The 23,087-nt window shown below is 34.0% G+C and overlaps 1 protein-coding gene across 1 annotated transcript; it reads right to left on the minus strand.

Moving 5' to 3' along the window:
• Positions 1 to 15,391: 15,391 nt before the first annotated feature.
• On the minus strand, positions 15,392 to 16,850 carry LOC120215606. The gene has a single exon (XM_039213247.1). It carries the CDS (start codon positions 16,843 to 16,845, stop codon positions 15,751 to 15,753), a length of 1,095 nt encoding a protein of 364 aa, XP_039069178.1. The 5' UTR covers positions 16,846 to 16,850; the 3' UTR covers positions 15,392 to 15,750.
• Between the last annotated feature and the right edge of the window lie 6,237 nt (positions 16,851 to 23,087).

The following is a 23,087-nucleotide window of genomic DNA, read 5'->3' on the forward strand; positions in this document are numbered from 1 at the left end:
CTATCAAATGCCTCTTTCAGACAGTCACGGATCAATCTAACTGTGTCCTCTGCCTCTCGTACTAACTCAGGTCCCAAAGTCTTCCTATCATGCAACTCAGTCCAACAAATCGGGGTGCGACACCTACGCCCATAGAGTGCTTTATAGGGTGCCATGCGAATGCTGGTCTGGTAACTGTTATTATAAGCGAATTCAGCCAAAGGCAAAAAGTTCTCTCAGCTACCATGAAAATCAATTACACAACCCCGTAACATATCCTCCAGAATCTGAATTACTCTCTCAGATTGACCATCAGTTTGTGGGTGGAAGGAGGTACTATAATCCAATCTCGTACCCAAAGCCGTATGTAGCGCCTTCCAAAATCTCGAAGTAAATCTCGGATCTCGATCTGAAATGATAGATAACGAAACACCATGCAATCTAACAATCTCTGAAATATACAACCTCGACAACTTGTCCAACGTATAATTTACCCGTACAGGAATGAAGTGAGCTGACTTTGTAAGTCTGTCAACAATCACCCAAATTGAGTCCTTTTTCGAAGGAGTCATAGGTAAACCAGTAACAAAATCCATAGTAATACTCTCCCATTTTCATTCAGGAATCTTGATAGGTTGTAAAAAACCTGATGGATGTTGATGTTCCACTTTAACTTGCTGACAAGTCAAACACCTCGCCACAAAATTCGATATGTCCTTCTTCATGCCGACCTAATGATACCTCTCTCTCAAATTCCGATACATCTTATCTCCACCGGGGTGCATAGCATATGGACTACTATGAGCCTCCGTAAGGATAGTCTACCTCAACTCAGCATCATCCGGCACACAATACCGACCTTTGAAGCATAAAACTTCATCCTGATCAAGGGCGTAATCTGACCTTGTCCCTTGATCTACTTGCTCAAAGATGGAAAGCAAGGAGCTATCAAGGGGCTGCTTAGCTTTGATCTCATCAACCAAGGTCGGCTTAACTTGTAATTCTGCTAACAGAGTGCCATCGTCATATAAATTCATCCTGGCCATTAAAGATCTCAACTCTGTTACCGTCTTTCGACTCAAAGCATCCACTACAATATTAGCTTTATTAGGGTGATAATCAATCACGCAATCATAATCCTTTAGAAGCTCTAGCCAGCGTCGCTGTCTCAAATTAAGCTCCTTCTGGGCCAGAAGATACTTTAAACTCTTATGATCTGTGAAAATGTAACACTTCTCTCCATAAAGATAGTGTCTCCAAATCTTCAAGGCAAAAATCACTGTTGCTAACTCCAAATCATGAGTAGGATAATTACACTCATGCGGTCGCAGCTGACGAGATACATAAGCCACCACCTTAATTTCCTGCATTAGAACACAACCGAGTCCTGAGTGTGACGCATCACTATACACTGTAAAATCCTTCCCGGACTCTGGTTGAATCAATACTGGTGCTTGAGTCAATACCGCCTTTAATTTCTTAAAGCTCTCCTGTTGTGCCTCACCCTAGTCAAACGTCACATTCTTCCTTAACAACTTTGTCAAAGGAGAAGCAATGATCGAAAAGCCCTCAACAAAACGTCGATAATAACCAGCCAAGCCCAAGAAACTGCGAATCTCAGAGATATTCTTGGGTCGTTTCCAATTCACAATAGCTTCAATCTTGCTTGGATCGACCTGAATACCTCGCGCAGAAATAATATGCCCCAGAAACGACACTTCTTGAAGCCAAAACTCACACTTGCTTAGTTTGGCATATAGACGATGCTTTCTCAAAGTCTGCAGAACGATCTTTAAATGCTCGTCATGCTCTGCCTCAGTACGAGAATAGATCAGAATATCATCAATAAAGACCACCACAAATTGATCCAAATATGGTTGGAACACCCGATTCATCAAATCCATGAAAGCTGCAGGAGCATTCATCAAACCAAAAGGCATCACTAAGAATTCATAATGACCATATCTAGTGCGAATGGTCGTCTTTGCAACATCAGATCCTTTAACTTTCAATTGATAATACCCCAAACAAAGATCAATCTTAGAGAATACAGTAGCTCCTCGCAACTGATCAAATAAGTCATCAATCCTGGGTAGTGGATATTTATTCTTGACCGTTCAACTTCATAGTCAATACATAATCCTCGATCGAATAATTCTTGCAATTGGACCTTCAACTCCTTAAGTTCTTTTGGAGCCATGCGATAAGGTGCCATAGAAATAGGTGCAGATCCCGGATAAGTCTCTATCTCGAACTCTACCTCTCTATCAGGAGGTAAACCAGGCAACTCCTCTGGAAAGACATCAGGAAACTCGCTAACTGTACGGATCTCTTCGATCGTGGATAATGAACCTTTAGTGTTCAAAATACAAGCAATGAAAGTCTCATATCCCTTCTGGACCATACGATCAATTTCCATCGCTGAAACTATATTGGAGAGATAGCCACGCCGTTCACCAATTAACATAACAGTCCGACCATCTGAAGTCTTTAGAGTAGCTCGCTTGTATTCGTAATCCAGATTTACCTTGTGTTTATTCAACCAATCCATCCCAAGAATTAGATCGAACTCCTCTAAAGGAAGCTCCATAAGATCAGCGAGAAAAATTTCTCCCTGAACCTCGAGAGGACAACGCCGAAATACTTTATTCACTAATACCGCTTGTCCTACTGGACTCGTAACTGTAATAATATTTTCAGTGTTCTCGATCGGAATCTGAAGGTTTCGAGATACCGAGCTCGATACATAGGAGTGAGTGGAGCCATTGTCCAGTAATGCAAAGTATGGGATAGAATAAATAGTAAATGTACCTGCAATAACCTCAGGCTCATCTCTGTCATCCCGACGTCTAATGGTATAAACCAAAGTTTCCTGTATAGCCTCAGAAACTATTGGCCCTCTATTTTGCTGAGGTCGGGCTCTAATGTCAGTCCTGGACGTTGAACCACGAGCTTTTACTTGGCTACGATCTCTAATTGGAGTCTGTACTGTAGTCTGAGAACGTACAGGAGTCTGGGTAGTGGTCTGCTCAAACAAAGCTAGCTGAGGACAATCCCTCCGATAATGACCACTAGATCCATACTGATAGAAAAGACCCATCTTCTTACGACACTCTCATGTGTGTTGTTTACCGCAATACTCACAGAGGAACCCATGATAATACGACGAGGAACCGCCTCGACTGCCAACTAACGGTGAGGATGCTGCAGGCCTGAAACGTGTATTGCTTCTCTGAGGGACTAAAGTACGAGTCCTTTTCCCGGACTGTGCTGATAACTCCATCGGTCCTGGAAATTTCTTAGATCGTTCCTGTTCAACACGCTCTCTACCAGAAGCTAAAACCTCCACCTCTTCAGCATCTTTGGCTCTGCCCACCAGCACATCAAATATCTCATCCTGATGGGTTACAACTTGCCTACACAGCTCGTATCTGAGTCCAAGGGCAAATTTACGACATTGATCTCTCTCAGTAGGTACCATATTGAATCCATACTTCAGCAACTTCAAGAACTCGATCTCATACTCAGAAACAGTCATGTCTCCCTGAACCAGGTCTTGAAACTGCTGACGTCTCTGAGCTAAGTAGCGCTCTCCCAGAAAACGACTCCGAAAGTGATCCTTAAAGAAATTCCATGTCAAACGATCAGTAAGAACACTACTGGTCACTGACTCCCACTAAGTGTAGGCATTGCCATCTAACATCGCCACAGTACCCTGATATCTCTTAGTTGAGTCTAAACCCAACTGATCCATGCGTCTCTCTGTATCCTGTAGCCAATCCTCAGCTTCAGTAGGAGCTCCACCAATCTGTCCCCCAAAAGTTCTAACTCCATTGGCAATCAAAGTCTGTGAAATAGGAACCTCGGATACAACACCAGTAGCTCTGACTGCTCCCTGTATTAATTGCAGAAACTGTCTACCAAAATTCTCATCCAATGCAACTCTGGTAGGCTTGGACTCAATATTCGTCGCTCCTATGATCGTTGTAGTCATGCCAATACCAGCGGTAGGAGGCAGATTCGTTGGGGTCGTAGAAGCATGATCACCTATCGGAGGTGGGGGATCTACCCGTATCTCATCGATCGGATCTACAAATCTAGCCACTCGACCTCGTCCACGGCTAGTTCGACGACCACGTCTAGCACTCATTTTTTTGGTGGATCTCGAGTTTACTACAGGAGATAAAATTTAGGGTTAGACAAACACTTGGAGTCTCGAACATAGTTAAAATCTTAATAACTTGTGACATGGCCTTCGTAACTTGTTTTGTAAAATATTTCAAAACCGTATTTTCAATGTGGACTCATACACAGTCCGAGGGTTAAAAACCAAAAGCTCTGATACCAATAAATGTAACCTCCTACACCCGGCCTATGCGTTTAGACTAAGTCTAGTGGATCACATACATGATTCTTAAAGACATTTTCTGAAACCGTTATTCAATCATTGTAAAATCACATTATAAATGACATGATATTATACTATCAAAACCCAACTCATAAATATAATACCAATAAGTAAAAAATTTAATTTAAAATATGTCTTAAAAATCAAAATCACGATAAACCGAATAGTAATAGTAAAAGTGTCATCATCCTAAAATATGATACTTTAAAATAAGGTCCATGTCACCAAAATAAAGTCAACTAGCAAGATAAAACATTACAATCAGATATACTTCAAGAGATATGTTGATCCTCCAAGTGCTCGAACCGATGTATCTAACCAACAGTATCTGAAAGGGGAAAAAACATTTTCGAAAGGTGAGCTAGGCTTAGTGTGTCCCAATATTACCTTAAAATCACAATATGTACATTAAACAAATCATAGTCCAGTAAATCTCATAAATTCATAAAAGAGTTTAACTTTTGAAAATCATAGTTTAAACTCTTTTCTTGTACACCATCAGTAATTTCCAAAACTATTTTCCATATAGCTTACTCTAAGCACACAGCAAAAAGAAAGCCAACCTAAGGATAAGCTTTAGAGCTTGTATCCTTAAGCTCGTAAGTCCAAGTCCATATAGCTTACCCTAAGCACACAACAAGGGAAGCCAACCTAATATATCTTGGGGCCCCAAGAGTCACATTAGGCCCATTCTGTTTATTAGCTTGATCAGAGCTATACTATTGTAATTCAATCCAAAAGTTCAATTGCACCGTGACACAAATTCCATAAATCATCACATTAAATTGGTGCATCAATAAAACAGTAACCAAAGAACTCAGTGTACCTCATATTAAAACCAATAAAACAGTTCAGTAATAATTAGGGAACACACCTCGATAATAGGTTCAAATAGTAGATCTACTGATTGCTGGTTTCACCACGCTCTGCTATAGTTTTCGAACCTATTTTATAATAACACTATATTACTTATGGGTAACATAAATAAATCTCTAAAATCATAAAATTTACGGGTCTTACGGGTGAATACTGGTATACGTGGTTTAATTGATCTAGAAGAGCTGGATCGAGCTGTCGAACGATTAGGAGAGTCTCTTGTACCTTCAAACAATAATAATTTATCAGCCCCAAATCTTACTTAATTGTTCAAAGCTAAATTCTTAAGTATATAAGCATTTTCAGGGTTTGACTATCAATTTGGAGGATTTTGGGTTTGAATTTGGCCAAACGGATTGCGGAATCGGAATCAGGACGTCGAAAAACATAAAGTATGTCTTTTCGAAAATTTAAATTCTTGGTCAAAGTCAACTACTTTGACCGTCGATTTGGATTGACCGTCAATTTGGAGGCCTTCGGGTTCGAATTTGACGAAACGGACTTCGGAAATGGATTTGGGACATCGAAAACTATTAGAATAGGTATACTCGGAAAAGATTAACGGTCGTTTAATGGTCGGTCAAAGCCATTTTAAGTTTTGGTCAAAGGAAGTCAACGGTCAACGGTCAACGGTCGGGTCGGGTCGGGTCAACGGTCGGGTCGGGTCGGGTCAACGGTCGGGTCGGGTCGGTCAGTCGGGTTGGTCAGGTCGGGTCAGACCGGTTCAGACCAATCAAAACGGTTCGAACTGGTTGAAACCGGTCAAACCGATTTTCAACCACTCACTCTCCCTGCGGAGGCGCGTGTGGCACGTGAGGCCTCCTCCGGGGGTCTAAAAATTACGAAAAAAATTTCTAAAAATTATTTTGAGCGATTTCGAGATACTTACAAAGATCGGTTCAAATTTTTGAACCGCGGAGAGCTCGATTTCAACTCGGTCGATTCTTTGACTACTCCACCTCCTCACACGCCGCCGTCGACGGAGACCAAGGTTGACACCGGCGGACTCGAAACGGCACAAGGAACACGATGGTGCGGGAGGTGTCGAAAACCGATTAACGATCGGAGATGAATTTAAGATTTTCTCGGTGGTAGTGCTAAAAAAACATCGAGACTTTGACTCGAAATTCACGTCATTTGGCAGCGTTTCGCTATAATTGATTTACTGGGTTTTGTTCACGGGTCGAAGATGAACACGACGGTGGTTTCAATTTTACGATTGGAGGTCGAACGACGTCGAAAACGGGCTTGGAAGTAAGGGTACAAGAGGAGGAAATTTGAGCAATTATCATTTGTGTTTTATGGTTTAAAACCAGAAAGCACGCTTATAACACCAATCCTGCTGACAGTTTTAGGGGAAATTCAGGGAATCCCTGAATTTCCTTTACTTCGAAAATGGCCTACAAGTTTTCATAAATTTTAATTTAGTCACTTAATTTCACCCAATTACACCAATTTAAATTGTTTTTTTTCCTCGAGTTGTTACAGTTGGATGGGATTTTTAGTGAGACAAATAGCACTAGTATTGTCACACTTGATAGGAATGGTACCTACTTCAATTCCATAATCAAAAAGTTGTTGTTTCATCCATAAAACTTGTGCACAACAACTACCGGCTTAAATATATTCTGCTTCAGTGGTAGATAATGCAACACAATTTTGTTTCTTTGAAAACCAAGAAATCAGCATATTTCCAAGGAATTGGCAATTACCAGAGGTTCTTTTCCTATCTAATTTACATCCTCCATAATCCGCATCATAAAAGGCATGCAAGCTAAAGCTAGAGTCTCTAGGATACCAAAGTCCTAAACTAGGAGTGTCCTTAAGGTATCTAAAGATTCTCTTAACAGCTAATAAATGTGATTCCTTAGGGCATGATTGAAATCTAGCACATAAGCAAACACTAAACATAATTTCCGGTCTACTTGTAGTTAGATAGAGCAAAGAACCAATCATTGACCTATATAATTTAACATCCACACATTTACCTCCTTCATCCAAGTCAAGCTTTGTAGAAGAGCTCATTGGAGTGTCATGAGGTTTCCCATTTTCCAGTTCAAACTTTTTGAGCATATCTTTGACGTATTTAGCTTGATTGATGAAGATGCCATCTTTTCTTTGCTTGATTTGGAGTCCCAAGAAAAATGAGAGCTCCCCATCATGCTCATCTCGAATTCGCTTTGCATTAGCTTAGAAAATTCTTGGCAAAGAACATCATTAGTAGAACCAAATATTATACCATCAACATAAATTTGAACTACTAATAAATCTTTACCTTTATGCTTTAAAAACAATGTAGTGTTAACCTTCCCTTTTGAAAAACCTTTTTCAATTAAAAAGTTTGACAATCTTTCATACCAAGCTCTAGGAGCTTGTTTTAAACCATAAAGTGCTTTTGTCAATTTAAAAACATGATCCAGAAATTTTGAATCTTCAAAACCTGGAGGTTGTTCCAAATATACTTCTTCTTTAATAAAACAATTTAAAAATGCACTTTTAACATCCATTTGATATAATTTAAATTCATGAAAACATGCAAATGCTAATAACATTCTAATTGCTTCCATCTTTGCTACGGGAGCGTATGTTTCATTATAGTCTATGCCCTCTTCTTGAGTATACCCTTGAGCAACAAGTCTAGCCTTGTTTCTCACTATATTACCACTCTCATCAAGCTTATTCCTAAATACTCATCTAGTACCTACAGTAGATTTATTTCTAGGCCTTTCAACTAGTGTCCAAACTTTACTTCTCTAAAATTGATTTAACTCTTCTTGCATAGCCATAATCTAATGTTCATCATTTAATGCTTCTTTAATATTCTTAGGCTCTATGAATGAGATAAATGCAACATAATTACAAATATTTCTAAGAGAAGATCGAGTTGTTACCCTTTTGGATGGATCACCTATGATTTCACCATTCTTGACATAGTTGTACTCTCTTGGGTAAGATACTTCCCTTTCTTCAATGGTTGGATTTTCGAGAGGATCATGAGTTTCCTCATCTTTCATTTATTCCTTTGATGATGATTCTCCATCGTCATGTCTAACGTCATTTGTATTTATAATACCTATATCATCATTCAAATAAGAATCCTTCCTCGGAAGGAGATTATCATCAAAAACAACATGTATAGACTCTTCTACAACTAAAGTTCTTTTATTAAATACTCGATAAGATTTAGAACTTAAGGAATAACCCAGAAAAATTCCTTAATCACTTTTAGCATCAAATTTGCCAAGATTGTCTTTATCGTTGTTTAAAACAAAACATTTACATCCAAAAGGATGAAAATAGCTAATGTTAGGCTTTTTATTTTTAAAAAGTTCATATGAAGTTTTCTTCAAAATATGCCTAATCGTTACTCGATTAATAACATAACAAGCAGTATTTGTGGCTTACGCCCAAAAATATTTTGGCAAATTGTTTTCACAAAGCATGGTTTTAGCCATTTCTTCTAAAGTTCGATTTTTCCTTTCAACAACTCCATTTTGTTGAGGGGTTCTTGGTGCTGCAAAATTATGACTAATACCATTAGAATTACAAAATTCAGTAAATCCAAGATTTTCAAATTCAGTTCCATGATCACTCCTAACACTAGTTATAGAGTAACCTTTTTCGTTTTGGATTACTTTTGAAAACGTGATGAATTTTTCTAATGCTTCATCTTTAGTACTTAAGAATAGAACCCAAGTATATCTAGAATAGTCATCTACCAAGACAAATGCATATTGTTTTCCACCCAAGCTAGTAGTTCTAGATGGCCCAAAAAGATCTAAATGGATCAATTGAAATACTATACTAGTTGATACATCATTAATGGATTTAAAAGAAGCTCGCTTTTGTTTTCCTTTAGCACAAACATCATAGATTTTATCATTATCAAATTTCAGTTTAGGCAGCCCTCTTACTAAGTCTCATTGAATTAACCGTTGCAAAACACTCATACTAGCATGTCCTAGTCTCCTATGCCATAACCAACTATCATGCTCATCCTTAGAAACTAGGCATAAATTAGTCATATCAATAGAGTCTAAATGCACCATGTATATGTTTCCTATTCTATGACCAACAAGCATAATTCGATTAGATGCAATGTCAATAACTTTACAACCATTGGTTTCAAACATGACATGAATCCTTTATCACATAATTGACTAATACTCAAAAGATTATGCTTTAATCCATTCACATACAAAACATTCTTAATTTGTATGGAAGAGGTATTACCTATAGTGCCTATACCTTCAATGTGACCTTTTGAGTTATCACCAAAAGTCACTTCTCCTCCATTTTTGGCGTTAAGCTCAATAAGCCGGCTTTTGTCCCCGGTCATGTGTCTCGAGCATCCACTATCAAGGTACCATGAATTTGAATTTGTTTCCTATGCCTTGTAGCAATGCTCCTTTTCATACAAACATAGATTAATTTTTAATTTTTGGTACCCAAATTCTTTTGGGTCCATATTCATTAGTTTCTAGAATCCTAGTCCCCTTAGGTATCCATTTGTGTATGATATCTTTATCTTTAGTAGTAATGAGTCCTTTAGGAACCCATATACTTCTAATGATTTTTCCATTAGAGGTTCTTCGGGGACCTCTATGATTGTAGTTTTTAAAACTTTTTCTAACAAAGCTGAATTTTGATTTTTTTTCTTTTTCAAAACTTTTTGTTCCAACTTTATCAAAAGAAGCTTTAAGATCATCAATTTTCTTTTGATGATTATCATTGACCTTTGAAAGTAAATTTTTCAAATCTAAAATTTTCTTTTCAAACTCTTCTAGTTTGATTTGCAAATCTTTGATTTTACTTTCAAGATCGTTGTTGGTTTTGGAAATGAGTTTATTTTCATTTTTCAATTTTGAAACATCATTTTTATATTTTAAAAACAATTTCTCATAATCCAAAGCCAACCCATTATATTCCTCTAATAGCTCATCATAAGATAAATCATCAAATTCAGATGAGTTAGAGGTTACCTTAGAATCTTCCTCGAATGCCATCAAGCACAAGTTTGCTACTTTTTGTTCCTCTTCATCGGAACCTTCTTCATCGCTCCATGTATCCACATGAGCCTTGTGCTTATTCTTTGATTGACCCTTTCTCTTTAATTGTGGGCAATCATATTTGACATGCCTCGACTTTTTGCATTCATAGCAAATGATCGGGTCTTTCTCTTTTGGTTCATTTTTGAGGCCTTCATTTCATTTGAATTTTCTTCCTCGGTAAGGTATCATCATTTTTCTGAACCGTTTGGCAAACAATGCCATTTCCTTGTCATCGTCATCTTCATCCGAATCACTCTCTTCTTTTGTGGATTTGAGAGCAACTCCAATATTTTTCTTCTTCTCATTCTCCTTTGGTGTCTCTTCAATCTTATCGAGGTCCACCTCATCTTCAAGCATCATTTCATGAGTGAGGAGGGAACCGATTAGCTCTTCAAAAGTTAAGGACTTTAGGTTCTTAGCCTAAATGATTGCAGTCTTCTTGGATTGCCATGATTTTGGAAGTGAGTAAACTAACTTCCTCACAAGCTTTTCGTTTGGAATGATCTCTCCATATGATTCGAGACCATTGACAATCGTTGAGAATCTATCCGTCATAGCTTTGATATCTTCATTTGGTTTCATCCTGAAATTTTCATAGCTATGTGTTAGAAGACTAATTTTATATTCTTTTACCTCGTCGGTGCCTTCATGAGTGACTTGTAATTTATCCCATATTTTTTTGGCGGTTGTACAGGATGAAACTCTTCCATATTCATCTGTTCCAAGAGCACAAAATATGATATGGATGGCTTTGGAGTTGAGCTGAAACATTCTTGTCTCTCATTCACTCCACAATCTTGGATGAGTGAGAGGCTTGATATATCAGTCTTCTACAACATTCCATGCTCCCATGTCACTGGCTTGAATGGAATACATCATCATATTCTTCCAATATGCATAGTTAGCTCCATTGAAGAAAGGAGGCTTGTTGACAGGCATCGAATCGAGACCAGAGTTGACGTTTGAAGTGTAGGCCATTGATGAATTTGATTATCGATGCAACTCTTCCCGAATCAACTCAAGAGGCGATTAAACCTTCAAATGAGTTAGGCTCTGATACCAATTGTTGAGTTAATCGATCGATGGAAGCGGCCAAGAGGGGGTGAATTGGCAATTAAAATTTTGGTGGAAGCTTTTGCAGAAAATTGAAAGTAATTACACAACGATTTAGAGTGGTTCGACTTTCTCAATCAAAGTCTACATCCACTACTTTAGCTATCCACACTAAGGATTTTCCAACAAATTCACTAATTTGTTCTTTCTTTTGAGGCCAAAGAGATAACCTTACAACTCCCTCAAGAATATACCCCAATTCTTGAGAACACTCTTTCACAAAGAGAAGATTACAAATTTACAAACTTACAAGGAAATCCTCACAAGGTAGAATGTTTGCACAATTCTAGAACAAACAAAAGAACACTATAAAATGAATACAATTGAGTACAAGTAGTGTTCTTGAAAGTAAAATGAATATTCAATGAAAAATAGGCTTGAAATGCTCAAACTTGAGGTTTGATGCTTTCTCTTTGATTCTCTATTGATTCTAGTTGATTGTTGTTTCTTATTTTCGATCAATGGCTTCTAAGCTTGTTTAAATACACCTTCAAATTATTATGAACGTTGGGGATGCTTAGTGGAGTTAATAGAGCCGTTTAAGTGTGAAAACAATTAATATTAGTGGTTGGGAGCGTCTCATGCATCGATGCATACCCTAGGTGCATCGGTACATCAAGTGTAAAATTCAAATATTTTGACCGTTGGACTCTCAGTGCATCGTTGTACTAAGAGTGCATCGATGCATAAAATGCATTCGATGTTTTGAAATAGCCTGAGTGCATCGATGCATGGTCTTGTGCATTGATGCACCAAATGCACTAAGTGCATTGATGCATGGTATGTGCATCGATGCATAAAATGCATTCGATGTTCAATTAATTCCATGGTGCATCGATGCATGGATTGGTGCATCGGTGCATCACTTTGAAAATTTGATTTTAGGCTTGATTTTGGTTCAAAATACTTTGTGAAAATTGTTTCAAAAATAGTTTAAGTATAAAACACAATTTTACACATTTAGTAAGGTTTGAAATGATCTTGAAAGACTTGGAGTAATAATTTGATATTCGATTAATTGAATCGAATATACTTTAGAAAATCATTTGTAAAATCTTAAAATTCATTTAAACTTAGTTTGTTATATCGAAATATCAAAATGTTTTCAACAACACTTAATAAGTTAAACCAATGTTGAGTGGGTAGTCCTAATCATGGAAGACTAGATGAACTTACCACTAGAGAGGATGAGTTTTATTAAAACTCTTAATGAATTCAAACCCAAGAGTTTGAGTGTTCCTAGTAAGAATAACATATTTAATTCACTGATTAATGAGGTTAAATATTTATTCGTAATGATTTCATATCCCAGATTTTGGTTGATTCATATAAAAATGAACTTGAAGAAATTCAACATACCTATTGTGAGGTTAACTTGTTGTAAAAGATCTTAATTATTTCGTAGTTTGTTTTCGAGTTGTTTACGTTGAGATAAACTTGATGAAATAACCTACGAAGTAAGAAGGATTAGCCACATTCTATGAAAAACGTTGACCCATTTTTTAGTACACTTACTGAAAGAGGGTTATATATAAGTGTGAAGGATTAGTCAACTTCTATGAAAAACGTTGGGCCCTTTTTTTAGTACACTTACTAAAAGAGGGCTACATATATACATGCACACACTTTTTAGACACATCGCGTACTTAGGTGGATGAAGGTGTTAATTGTGTGTTATGAGTTCACCATAAGCTTAGAAATTTTAAGATTCATGCACTTATCTAAGAGAATAATTACTCATAATTACTATATATTAGTTTCATATACGTTCACTAGTGCCTAAGCAACTAATCTCGCTATTGCTTTTCTCACGTTTTAAATTTGAAATTATCTTTTTGGTTTACAAAAGAATTATTTCACATTAGTGAGAGAATATTAGTAATGCATATATGAGCACATATCTCACATTTGGAAGGAAAATACTTTTGGGAAAATATTTATTATTTGAATTTTATAGACTAGAAAAATAATTTTGAAATGAAAAGATGTAGTTATCGTTGATTTATTTGTTGTAATTGACAACATGCTTTTTGGAGAGTTGTTTGACTGTTTCTGATAAGGATATACATGGATGTTTTTACAATCTTGTACGGTTATTTATTACAGCTGTTACAACCCCTTAATTCTAGTAATTTACCTTCTAATTAATAGCTATTGTAACAACTATATTTTATGAATGAATCTGTACAGGTTTGAGGACAAGTTTATCCAGTTGTAGCAGATTAATTACACAAATAAATCAACGATTTTTACGAAAATCAAATCAAAATTTATTACTGATTTTGGTTAAATGACATTAATAACCCCATTTTTATCTTATAAATAGCCATTCATTTTCAACTTTTTAGATCATCCCAAGCATCTCATTTAGCTTAAAAACATTATTTTTTCTCAAAGTTTTTATGAGAAAAAACTTCCGATTCTAAGAGAAGAGCAGTATTATTGTTAGTTCACTATGATTTTCGGGTGTAGGAATCCTCATAGAGAACATGTTAACCTCGAGGAATGACTGCCTATTGTAGTAATTACACATATCGAGGTGAATTCATTTCTAAGATAATGATTAATACCGCGACATAGTTAATTGATTCTTTGCATATTTATTTTATTATTTTTCAATCAATTAAATGCATCGTTTAGCGGCAATCTAATTTCCAACACGTAATCTTTCAAAAAAAAAAATAATTTCCAACACGTAAAAGTTAGAAAACTAAATCACATTAAACATTAATTTTTTATATTTTCGTTCATAAATTCATAATGATATGTTATAAAGGTCATTTTAAATTTATAGTTAATTTTTAAATATTTTTTAGATGTATTATTTACTTCAACTAAAAAATATATATTTATATTAAAATACAAATTATAAAAGTACTAATTAAATTCAATAATTTAATTAAATCATTATATTATTTTTAAAATAAAATAATGAATATAAAAGCATGTTAAAATTAACTTAAATTGTGAAATTTTTGTATAAGTTCATATTGATTTATGTATATCACCAAATTAATTAAAATAGACTTATATGTAACGACATCAATCAAAATTTACATTAAAATAAAAATAGAATTTGTTATTCTAATTTACAATGTCTTTATTCTTGTAAGAAAATATTCTAAACATGTATTACCTTGTAAATATTAGTTTATGCATAAAAAATAAAATAAATATCATATGAGTTTATACATAATAAATTAATGAAAATATAAAATTAAGAGATTATTGAAAAAAGAAATTAATTGAAAATAAGAAAATATTACTTTGAGTAGATTTCTACTAATCAAATTTCCTTTATAATCATATAATAGTATATTTATGATTTCCTTTATAATCATATAACAATATATATAAATAGATACTAAAGACTAAAATTAGATGTCTAATCAATTATGAAAATCTGCGTATATTCTTCTATTTTCAACATGATTGAAAATTCTTTTAAAAATATTTTGCATATAAAATTTAATATTTGTTTTGTTATGCAACCAATATATTTATAAGTTGTATTTAATCTGAATGCAGATAATAATCTGATTCACAGAATTTAAACGAGGAATGATGATGCAGGATTTCCGAAACGTAGGGTTGTCCAACAGATCTAACATACCAGAGATACCGCACACAATGACATAGTCGTTGCTGTCGATTTTGTTCTCCGAATACTAGAGCTTAGAAGTTTTAGCCAATCTCATGTACATTGGATCAGCTCCTTGCAATCCAATCCCGTGTACAGCGGTCGCCATCGGATTTTCCGGACTAAGCGCCTTTGGATCAATTACTATTAGTTCTCTAGAGTGTAGATCCATGGCACAGTTCATCAAGACACACTGCATTAAGGAGTATTAGACTGGAAAGAGCATGGAATTTCATTTGCAGTTTGTCATTTGAATCACAGAAAGATGCATCAGCCATGAAACAAGGAATGAAGCGATGTTTCGATTCGCAAATCAGAAAAAGTTACCTACAACATTGATGGCTTTTAACCATATTTTCCCACAAGAAGATGCACCAATTCAATCAAACGCAAACAAGTCAAAATATCTCAAAATCAATGGTGCAAGAACTTGCCGACCCGACATTGCATATATATCATAATTTTACAATCAACTATTGCGCTAACAACCTAATATCTACAAACAAAACAGTTAGCAGCAACTACTACAATACCTATGCATTCTCCCTGAATTAGCCGAGTTTCAGCCTCGACATTATCCGTCCATTAAAATCCATCCCAGATGATGGAAAAACTCCTGCATTATGGTCAGCTTGCTATAAACCAACACCAAAAAAACCCCATAATCCATTACCTAGGAAATCTCACATCGGCCTCCCTTTCTTCCTAGGGGCAAAATCGGGTGGATTCCTACCCGAACTCGCCGCAGCATTGTCTCTCCCTTTGGATGCCTTATCCGTGGTAGTCCTGGGGGCAGCTGCCTGAGGCGGCGTAGCCACAGCACCTCCATCTCTTTCACTCTCTCGCCTCTTTACTGGAAATCCAGGAGGAGGTTTTATTCGACTCTCTTGACCACCGGACGGAGAAAACGCCTTTTTTGAGGTGGTCTTGGGAGCAGCTTCCTGCGGCGGCGAAGCCACAGTACCCCCTTTTCTTTCACTCTCTCGCCGCTTTACGGGAAACCCAGGAGGAGCTTCCATTCGATCCTCTTGATCACCAGATATTAACGGAAAAAACGCCCAGTTACAGTAATAAGCTTCTTTTTCCGGAATCATTGGCGGCAGAGTCGGAATCAGAACACCATGGAAAGCCCTGTCGCAATTCTGGCACCTTAAACAACAACCTTGGTAAATCCTAGGATATTCAAACAACCTGTAACAGTACGGACACGCTGTCCAAAACGTCGACATTCTAGGCCTTTGATTCTCATTACGCGGCTCCGAATTCGGCATGCGTTTTTTCTTAAGCTCCTGATTTTGCTCTCCTCTCGTGACCGTCGATTCCCCGGCTTTATTCGAACGGTCGCCGGCAATGCATGAATTAGTCCTCGTACAAGAGTCCAAGTCTTTGTCGTAAAGAGATTTTTTGGAGGTGTTAGATAAAATGGACCATGCATCGGTTACGAGCTTGAACGCATTATCGGCGAAAGGGAAATCATTCGTTTCGGGGTCAAGAAGGAGAGCTAGGCGATGATACTGTTTATTGATGAGATCTTTGTCTTGGGAAGGGCAATCGACTTGCAAGATGGAGTACCAATCGCGGTGCTCGTTTATTCTTTTTGCGGCGGCGATAAGTACGTTGATGACGGCTAGGATCTGATCTGGCCCTTCCAGGAGCGGATCGTTTTGTTGGGCGATGACAGCGGCTTCTCTTGAGGCTTTCAAATGACGGCCTCGAAGAAGCTTCTCGGCGATTGCTAGACAGCGTTTGGCGTCGCCTCTGTTGCCGTTTTCCTCCATTTTTCCTAGTGGGGGCTAGTAAGGGTCTTGTTTGGAGTATAAGAAAATTTTTGCATTTTATTTATTTGTTGTTTATGTTGCAACGAATGGACGGATCAGTCTTGCTCTTTTTTTAATTAATTAATGATATCTGATTTATTAATCGATTAATTTAGATCGAATATTATAAAAATAATGATGATCATTCTAATCTAATTTACTCTATTCGCAAACGTAAATATTCAAACCTTAATATTATTTAAAGAACCTAATATTTTATTCCCACTAGACTAATTAAATAAGCGGGTGTTTTGGTCTTTCCGGAGGTATCCTAGATTTTAAGACAGAAGTATATATGTTGTCTTCCAAATTGCCACTTTTTGTTGTATCAAGGATAAAACAATTTTTACCATTAACTTAATAACTTTTATCTTCTTATTTTTTATATTAGTCTTTAATTTGATAGTTCTTCTATTCTTTTGATAATGTGTCATTATGATAATTTTAACCTTAGATGATCCTCAAAATAGAAATATAAACTTAATTTGACAATGTGACTTCAAAAACAACATATTTAAAAATTTAAAGAAGAAAATACGAACAAACCATCTCATTAGTTAAAGGACTCGTTAATATTGTTTAAGGTTTTAGGTTCGAGCATTGGATATACTAGAAGCATGAACTCATTGCCAAATGTTTGACTCTTTAAAAATATTGTCGTCTATACATCTCAGATTTATACAAAAATTAAAAAAATGTTAATAATAATATGATAAAGTACACAAATGGTTCCTCAACCATAGTGTAATATTTTATTAAGTCTTTTGACTATTAAAAATTACAAAATGGTCCTCTAATTATAGTATGTTGCTTTGTTAATTTGCGACTATTAAAAGATACATAATGATCACTCGACTATTCATTATATTCCAAACTCGTCATTTCCGTTAAAAAATTTGCAGTTGTCTAAGTTGGACGTTAACATGATGATTGAGATATTATAGTTGTTTGAGATTCTGAGATCAAATTTTATCATATCACAATCAATAAGTTAACATTTAACTAAGAATACCGACAATTGTTTTAACAAAAAAGAACGAGTTTGGAATATAATGAATAGTCAGGTAACCATTTTGTAACTTTTAATAGTCGAGAGACTCAATAAAGCAACACATTTTAGTTGGATGATCATTTTATAACTTTTAATAGTCGAGGGATTTAATAAAGAAGTACTCCATAGTCGAGGACCATCTGTGTATTTTACCAATAATAATAACAACAACAATAATAATAATAATAATAAAAGATTAATTATATAAATAATCATATTGATGATTATTTAAATAATATTATATGTGATATGATTTACACGATATCAAACGTATAGTGTATGAATTTATTCAAATAAAGAATGAAGGATAAATAGATTCATTTGATTTTTACTTTGGCAGCAAAAGTATTAGTTTTAGTATTGGTAGTCAATCGTCAACACTTCTTGTTCTTTTGTTTATTTTTTATATTACATTTTTGTTTATAATTCGATATTTAGTTTTTAGTTATAGATTCATTTGATTTTTACTTTGGCAGCGAAAGTATTAGTTTTAGTATTGGTTGTCAATCGTCAACCCTTCTTGTTCTTTTGTTTATTTTTTATATTAAATTTTTGTTTATAATTCGATTTTTAGTTTTTAATAATTCCACTTTTATGGTACGTTTTCTTGTATCTTTTGGTACGTTTTCTGTCGTTTGATTGTTCTTTTCATTTTATCTTTTTATTAGGTTTGTATTTGACGACGTCTCGACTGATCAAGATGAAGTTTATTTGTTATCCTCATGATCTTCCCTACTTTGGACTCTCGGATTGGATTGAGATATATGGTTACGTCCGTGGATAGTTTTCTCATATCGCTTGACTTTGATGTGCAGTTTGTTAGTAGTCTTTCAGTAGTTTTGATCTTTTTTGTGTTCGTTTGTCGATGTTGTTATATATATTTGTATCTATCTCCGTTCTAGTATTTTGATTGAGTTTTAACCTTTTCTTTATATAATATTTATATGATCTCAAGTTGCTAGTTTCTTGTGTAAATGATTCTAAGAAAATATCCTTGTAACACCCTCGAATCGGCTCGGGAATAGTAATACCCAAAAAATTTGATTAGTGACTAAAATGTAATTTTTGAAAGTTTAATGGTCAAAGTAAAAGCTTAGAAAAGTTCAAGGACCAAAGAGGTAATTTTCCCAAAAAGAAATTTTATTCTATAAATAAATAGTTCATCTTTAAGAATATATTCTCAATGTAATTCATATTTCTATCCGGAATTAGTGTAAAGAGCTATTAAGCATTAAAGTTCAGTAAAGTATTTAGATAATCGGATCGAATAAAAGTTTAAAAAATTTTGAAGGATGATAGTCTAGGATTAGAAATATTATATTTATATTTTTAATCAGTAGAATTCAACAAGAATAATAGAATTAAGTGAATTTTCCATGTTAAAGTTAAATAGTGAAAATTATGTAACTAAATTAAAATTTTGGAAAAGTGAAATGCAAGGGTGAAAATAAATAAATATGGTTTTTATATTGATATGATGATGTATGGTGATGAAAGAATTGAAAATGGTAGATATCTTATCATTAAGGGTTGAAATGACTTTTGGAGTAAAATTAATTTTAAATTAATTTTAATTAGAGTTTATATAAGTGTGCATAGATATTTTGGGAGATTTTTCTAGAAATTGCCTTATTTTTCCTATATATGTCGTGAACCATGAAAGAAAAAGGGAAAGGTAAGTTTTCTTCATTTCCTTCAATTTTAACCATTTTCCTTTGATTTTTGCAATAAGTCATGAAATAGAAAAATTATCTATATTAAATCTTCTATTATTTGATATGAATATTACATGATTTTCATGCTTGAATCAATGATTTGATTATTAGAGTGAATAATGAACAAGTTGGATTTTGATAATTTAATGATAAGGATTTTGTGTTAATGATTAAAATCAATTGAAAATGTTTAAAGATGAATTTGGTTAAGGTTAGAGTTTATGGAAAAGATTGAATGTTGATTGGTTTTTATATGGAATTGATTGAGATTGCGTGGAAATGATGATAGGAACTTGAACTCGTGCATATGTGTTCATTTGATAAGCTAATAGAATTAATGAATAAGCTAAGGATGTAAATTAGTGAAATCTGCCTAAATTGGTAATCTAAACAGTAAGTTTATAAAATCAACATAAATTATACAAGAATGATTAGAAGATTATTTTTATACCATTGGATTCATAAATCAGTATAGTTTTGTTTAAAACAAACAACTATTGATTTAGAAGTGTATACAAAAATATATGAATTTTTAACCGATGATAGGTTAGAAATTTGGGCAGCAGATTCTGCTCAAAACAGATTTTGTAAGTGGGATTAGAAAATTCTCCATAAATTGTACAATTTGAAATAGAATAATTTCCTTATATGGTTAGATTTGTATTCAAGTATAGTTTCTAAGGGTACAAACGAAATATAGAATAATATTTCTTTGAGGGAAGTGCAAACTACCAAAATATGAAGTTGAGGTAAATTATGCATTTTATGATAATTTAACTCATTCTAGGAAAAAGAAATTTGTGGAAAACTTATACAAGGGTTAGAAATGATGTATGAGTGATTTTACATGCTTTGAATGTGATTTGGAATAATTAGGAAAATTGTGAAAGTATAGGGAACTAGTCGTATAAATTAAGAAATATAGGAATTAATGTGAAATTCTTCAATAGATGTTGGACTATGCTGAATTTATTATTAAAATGTTTAATTTAGTGCTAGAATCTGAAATTAGACTAATTTGGAAAGTTGGTAAAGTTTGAGGACCAAATCATAAATATAAAAAGATAAGGACTTAAGTGAAAATTGTGTAATTGTTGAGGTAATATGTTTTAATTAAATGCTTGGAATTTTGGTTATATTAATCAAAGTTTGATTTGAAGTTTATTTGTAAAATTTGTAAAGATTGAGGATTAAATTATAAATTTGTATAAGTTGTGGTCTGAAATGGAATTTGGTATAAAGTTGATGAGTAAAATTTGAATATGTTGTTGGAATGTTGATTTTGGGTTAGTTTGTAATTTATTAAAGTTAGGGAACCAAAATGTAAAATGGTAAGTTTAAAAGTTACTGAATAAATATGAGTATTAAAATACTTGAGCAGTAAATAGTAAAATGGTGATTATGAAGTTAAAATATTAAATGGGGACTGATTTGAAAATAAGTATAAGTTAAAAAGCTAAATTGTAAATGTGGAGAAATTATGGATTAAAATAGAAATTGAGTATAAGATGATGTATGAAGTTTGAGTGAATTATGGTAATAAACGATTATTAGAGGAACCTGAAGGTCAAATTAGAATTTAGTTAAAGTATTAAATATGATTAAAATAATATATGAATTTGATAATTTTCCTATAAATGTTTTATATGAAAGAAAATATAAGATTTATATAAGCCTAGTGTATAAGACTTGAGAGATAGTGGTACGCAAGGTGAAGTGATTATTAATTATTGATATTGGCACTATATGTGCATTATGAGTCTCATGATGTTTTGACATTTTGAGGTACCATATTTGATTACTGGTACAGTGATGTGTTCTATAATACATGTACGCTCACTAATATTGGCACTTTATGTGCGATCTGCTACTATAGTATATGTTACTGACAGTTTATACTACATACTGGACACTAAATGTGTCATACTGTTACTGACAGTTTATACTGCATATTGGGCATTGAATGTGTTATATTGTTATTGGTGGTTAATCTTGTATATTGGGCATTAAATGTGCCATAACTTACAGGCAGTTATGCTGCATACAGAGTACTAATGTGCCATACAGTTCCAGGCAGTTACACTACATATCATACTGAATACTCATGATTGACTCGAGTACCATGTATTCTTATGATTATACAATAGGTTATAAAATGAAACTAAAAGATACAGTACAATAAAAGGCATAATATAGTAAAAGATATATTATAATGAAATGAACAATACACGTAAATGGATAGTATGGAAAAAGGAACAATACAGGAAGAAATGACAGTACAAGTTTAATTATTGTACTACAATTAAGTTTTATATGCAAAGTTTAATTTATATTGAATGATTTATAGACAAAAAGTTATACTGGTTTGGAATGGAATGTGAATTATCAATATATGTGCGTAATGTGGACATTATAGTAATAGTTGTTGTCAGTGGTGGTCATATGACGGTAGATAACAATCATAAAGGAGATGTTTCAATAAATTTAATTATATATATATATGGTGATATAAAAGTATACGATAAGAGTTGTGCTAAAATCTTAGAGTAATATAATATGAGAAAACGTAATAAAAAAATATGGTAAGTGGTTAAATGGTTATGTATGAGTAGTAACAAATCATGTTATAAAGATTAACTAGATGATTTTTAATTTAGGCGGTTTTAATTGTGACATGATATAATATAAACATGCCTAATCGCTACACGAAAATCGATGAAATTGAATGTGAATTGGAAATTAAATATTTCATTATGAATTTATGTGATTAAATAGTTTAATAATAAATATTTGTTGTACCCTAATTTTTTCGGGTTGTTCAGATTAAATTTGGGATAATAGAAGTAATGATGGAGATGTGTTCAAATGGTTAAAGGAATACCACAAGGCTGAAGGAAAGAAGAATGAAGATCAAAGCAAGATGGTTAAATGAGATGTATTTCGAGATTGGTCTATACTTCTAAGAATAAATTGGTCAGATGTAACCCTCAAGGCATCTCAAACACTGTTTTCATACTTTTTGGAAGCAAGTTGGGTGTTAGAGGATAATGGCTCGGATAAAATCGAGCACCCAAATATCTGATGATTAATGGGGCATTCCGATGTGAATTACGAAGAATTCATTTCATCCAACATGAATCTTTGTTGCACTTGTATTAACATGTTTGAACTTGTTTTTTTTTGTTCCTTTTTGTTTTCTTAAATATTTTGTAAATAGTTTGATGCTTGAATTTATGCTAATTTCTAAGGTTATGAACAATGAATCAAATTTTTAATCTTATAGTTATTTGAATATTATAAAAAATAAAGGGTCTTTTAATTTTTTCCAGAATTATAAATTTTTGACAAGTGACAAGATTAGACCTCTCGTATCTCAGCCATAACCAAAAGTACAAACATTCGATTCCTTACCCGAAATAATTTATGGTCACAACCAA

The sequence above is a fragment of the Hibiscus syriacus genome, unplaced genomic scaffold (genome assembly GCF_006381635.1).
Source record: "Hibiscus syriacus cultivar Baekdansim isolate YM2019G1 unplaced genomic scaffold, ASM638163v2 tig00110126_pilon, whole genome shotgun sequence".
In the NCBI taxonomy this organism is placed as follows: Eukaryota; Viridiplantae; Streptophyta; class Magnoliopsida; order Malvales; family Malvaceae; genus Hibiscus; species Hibiscus syriacus.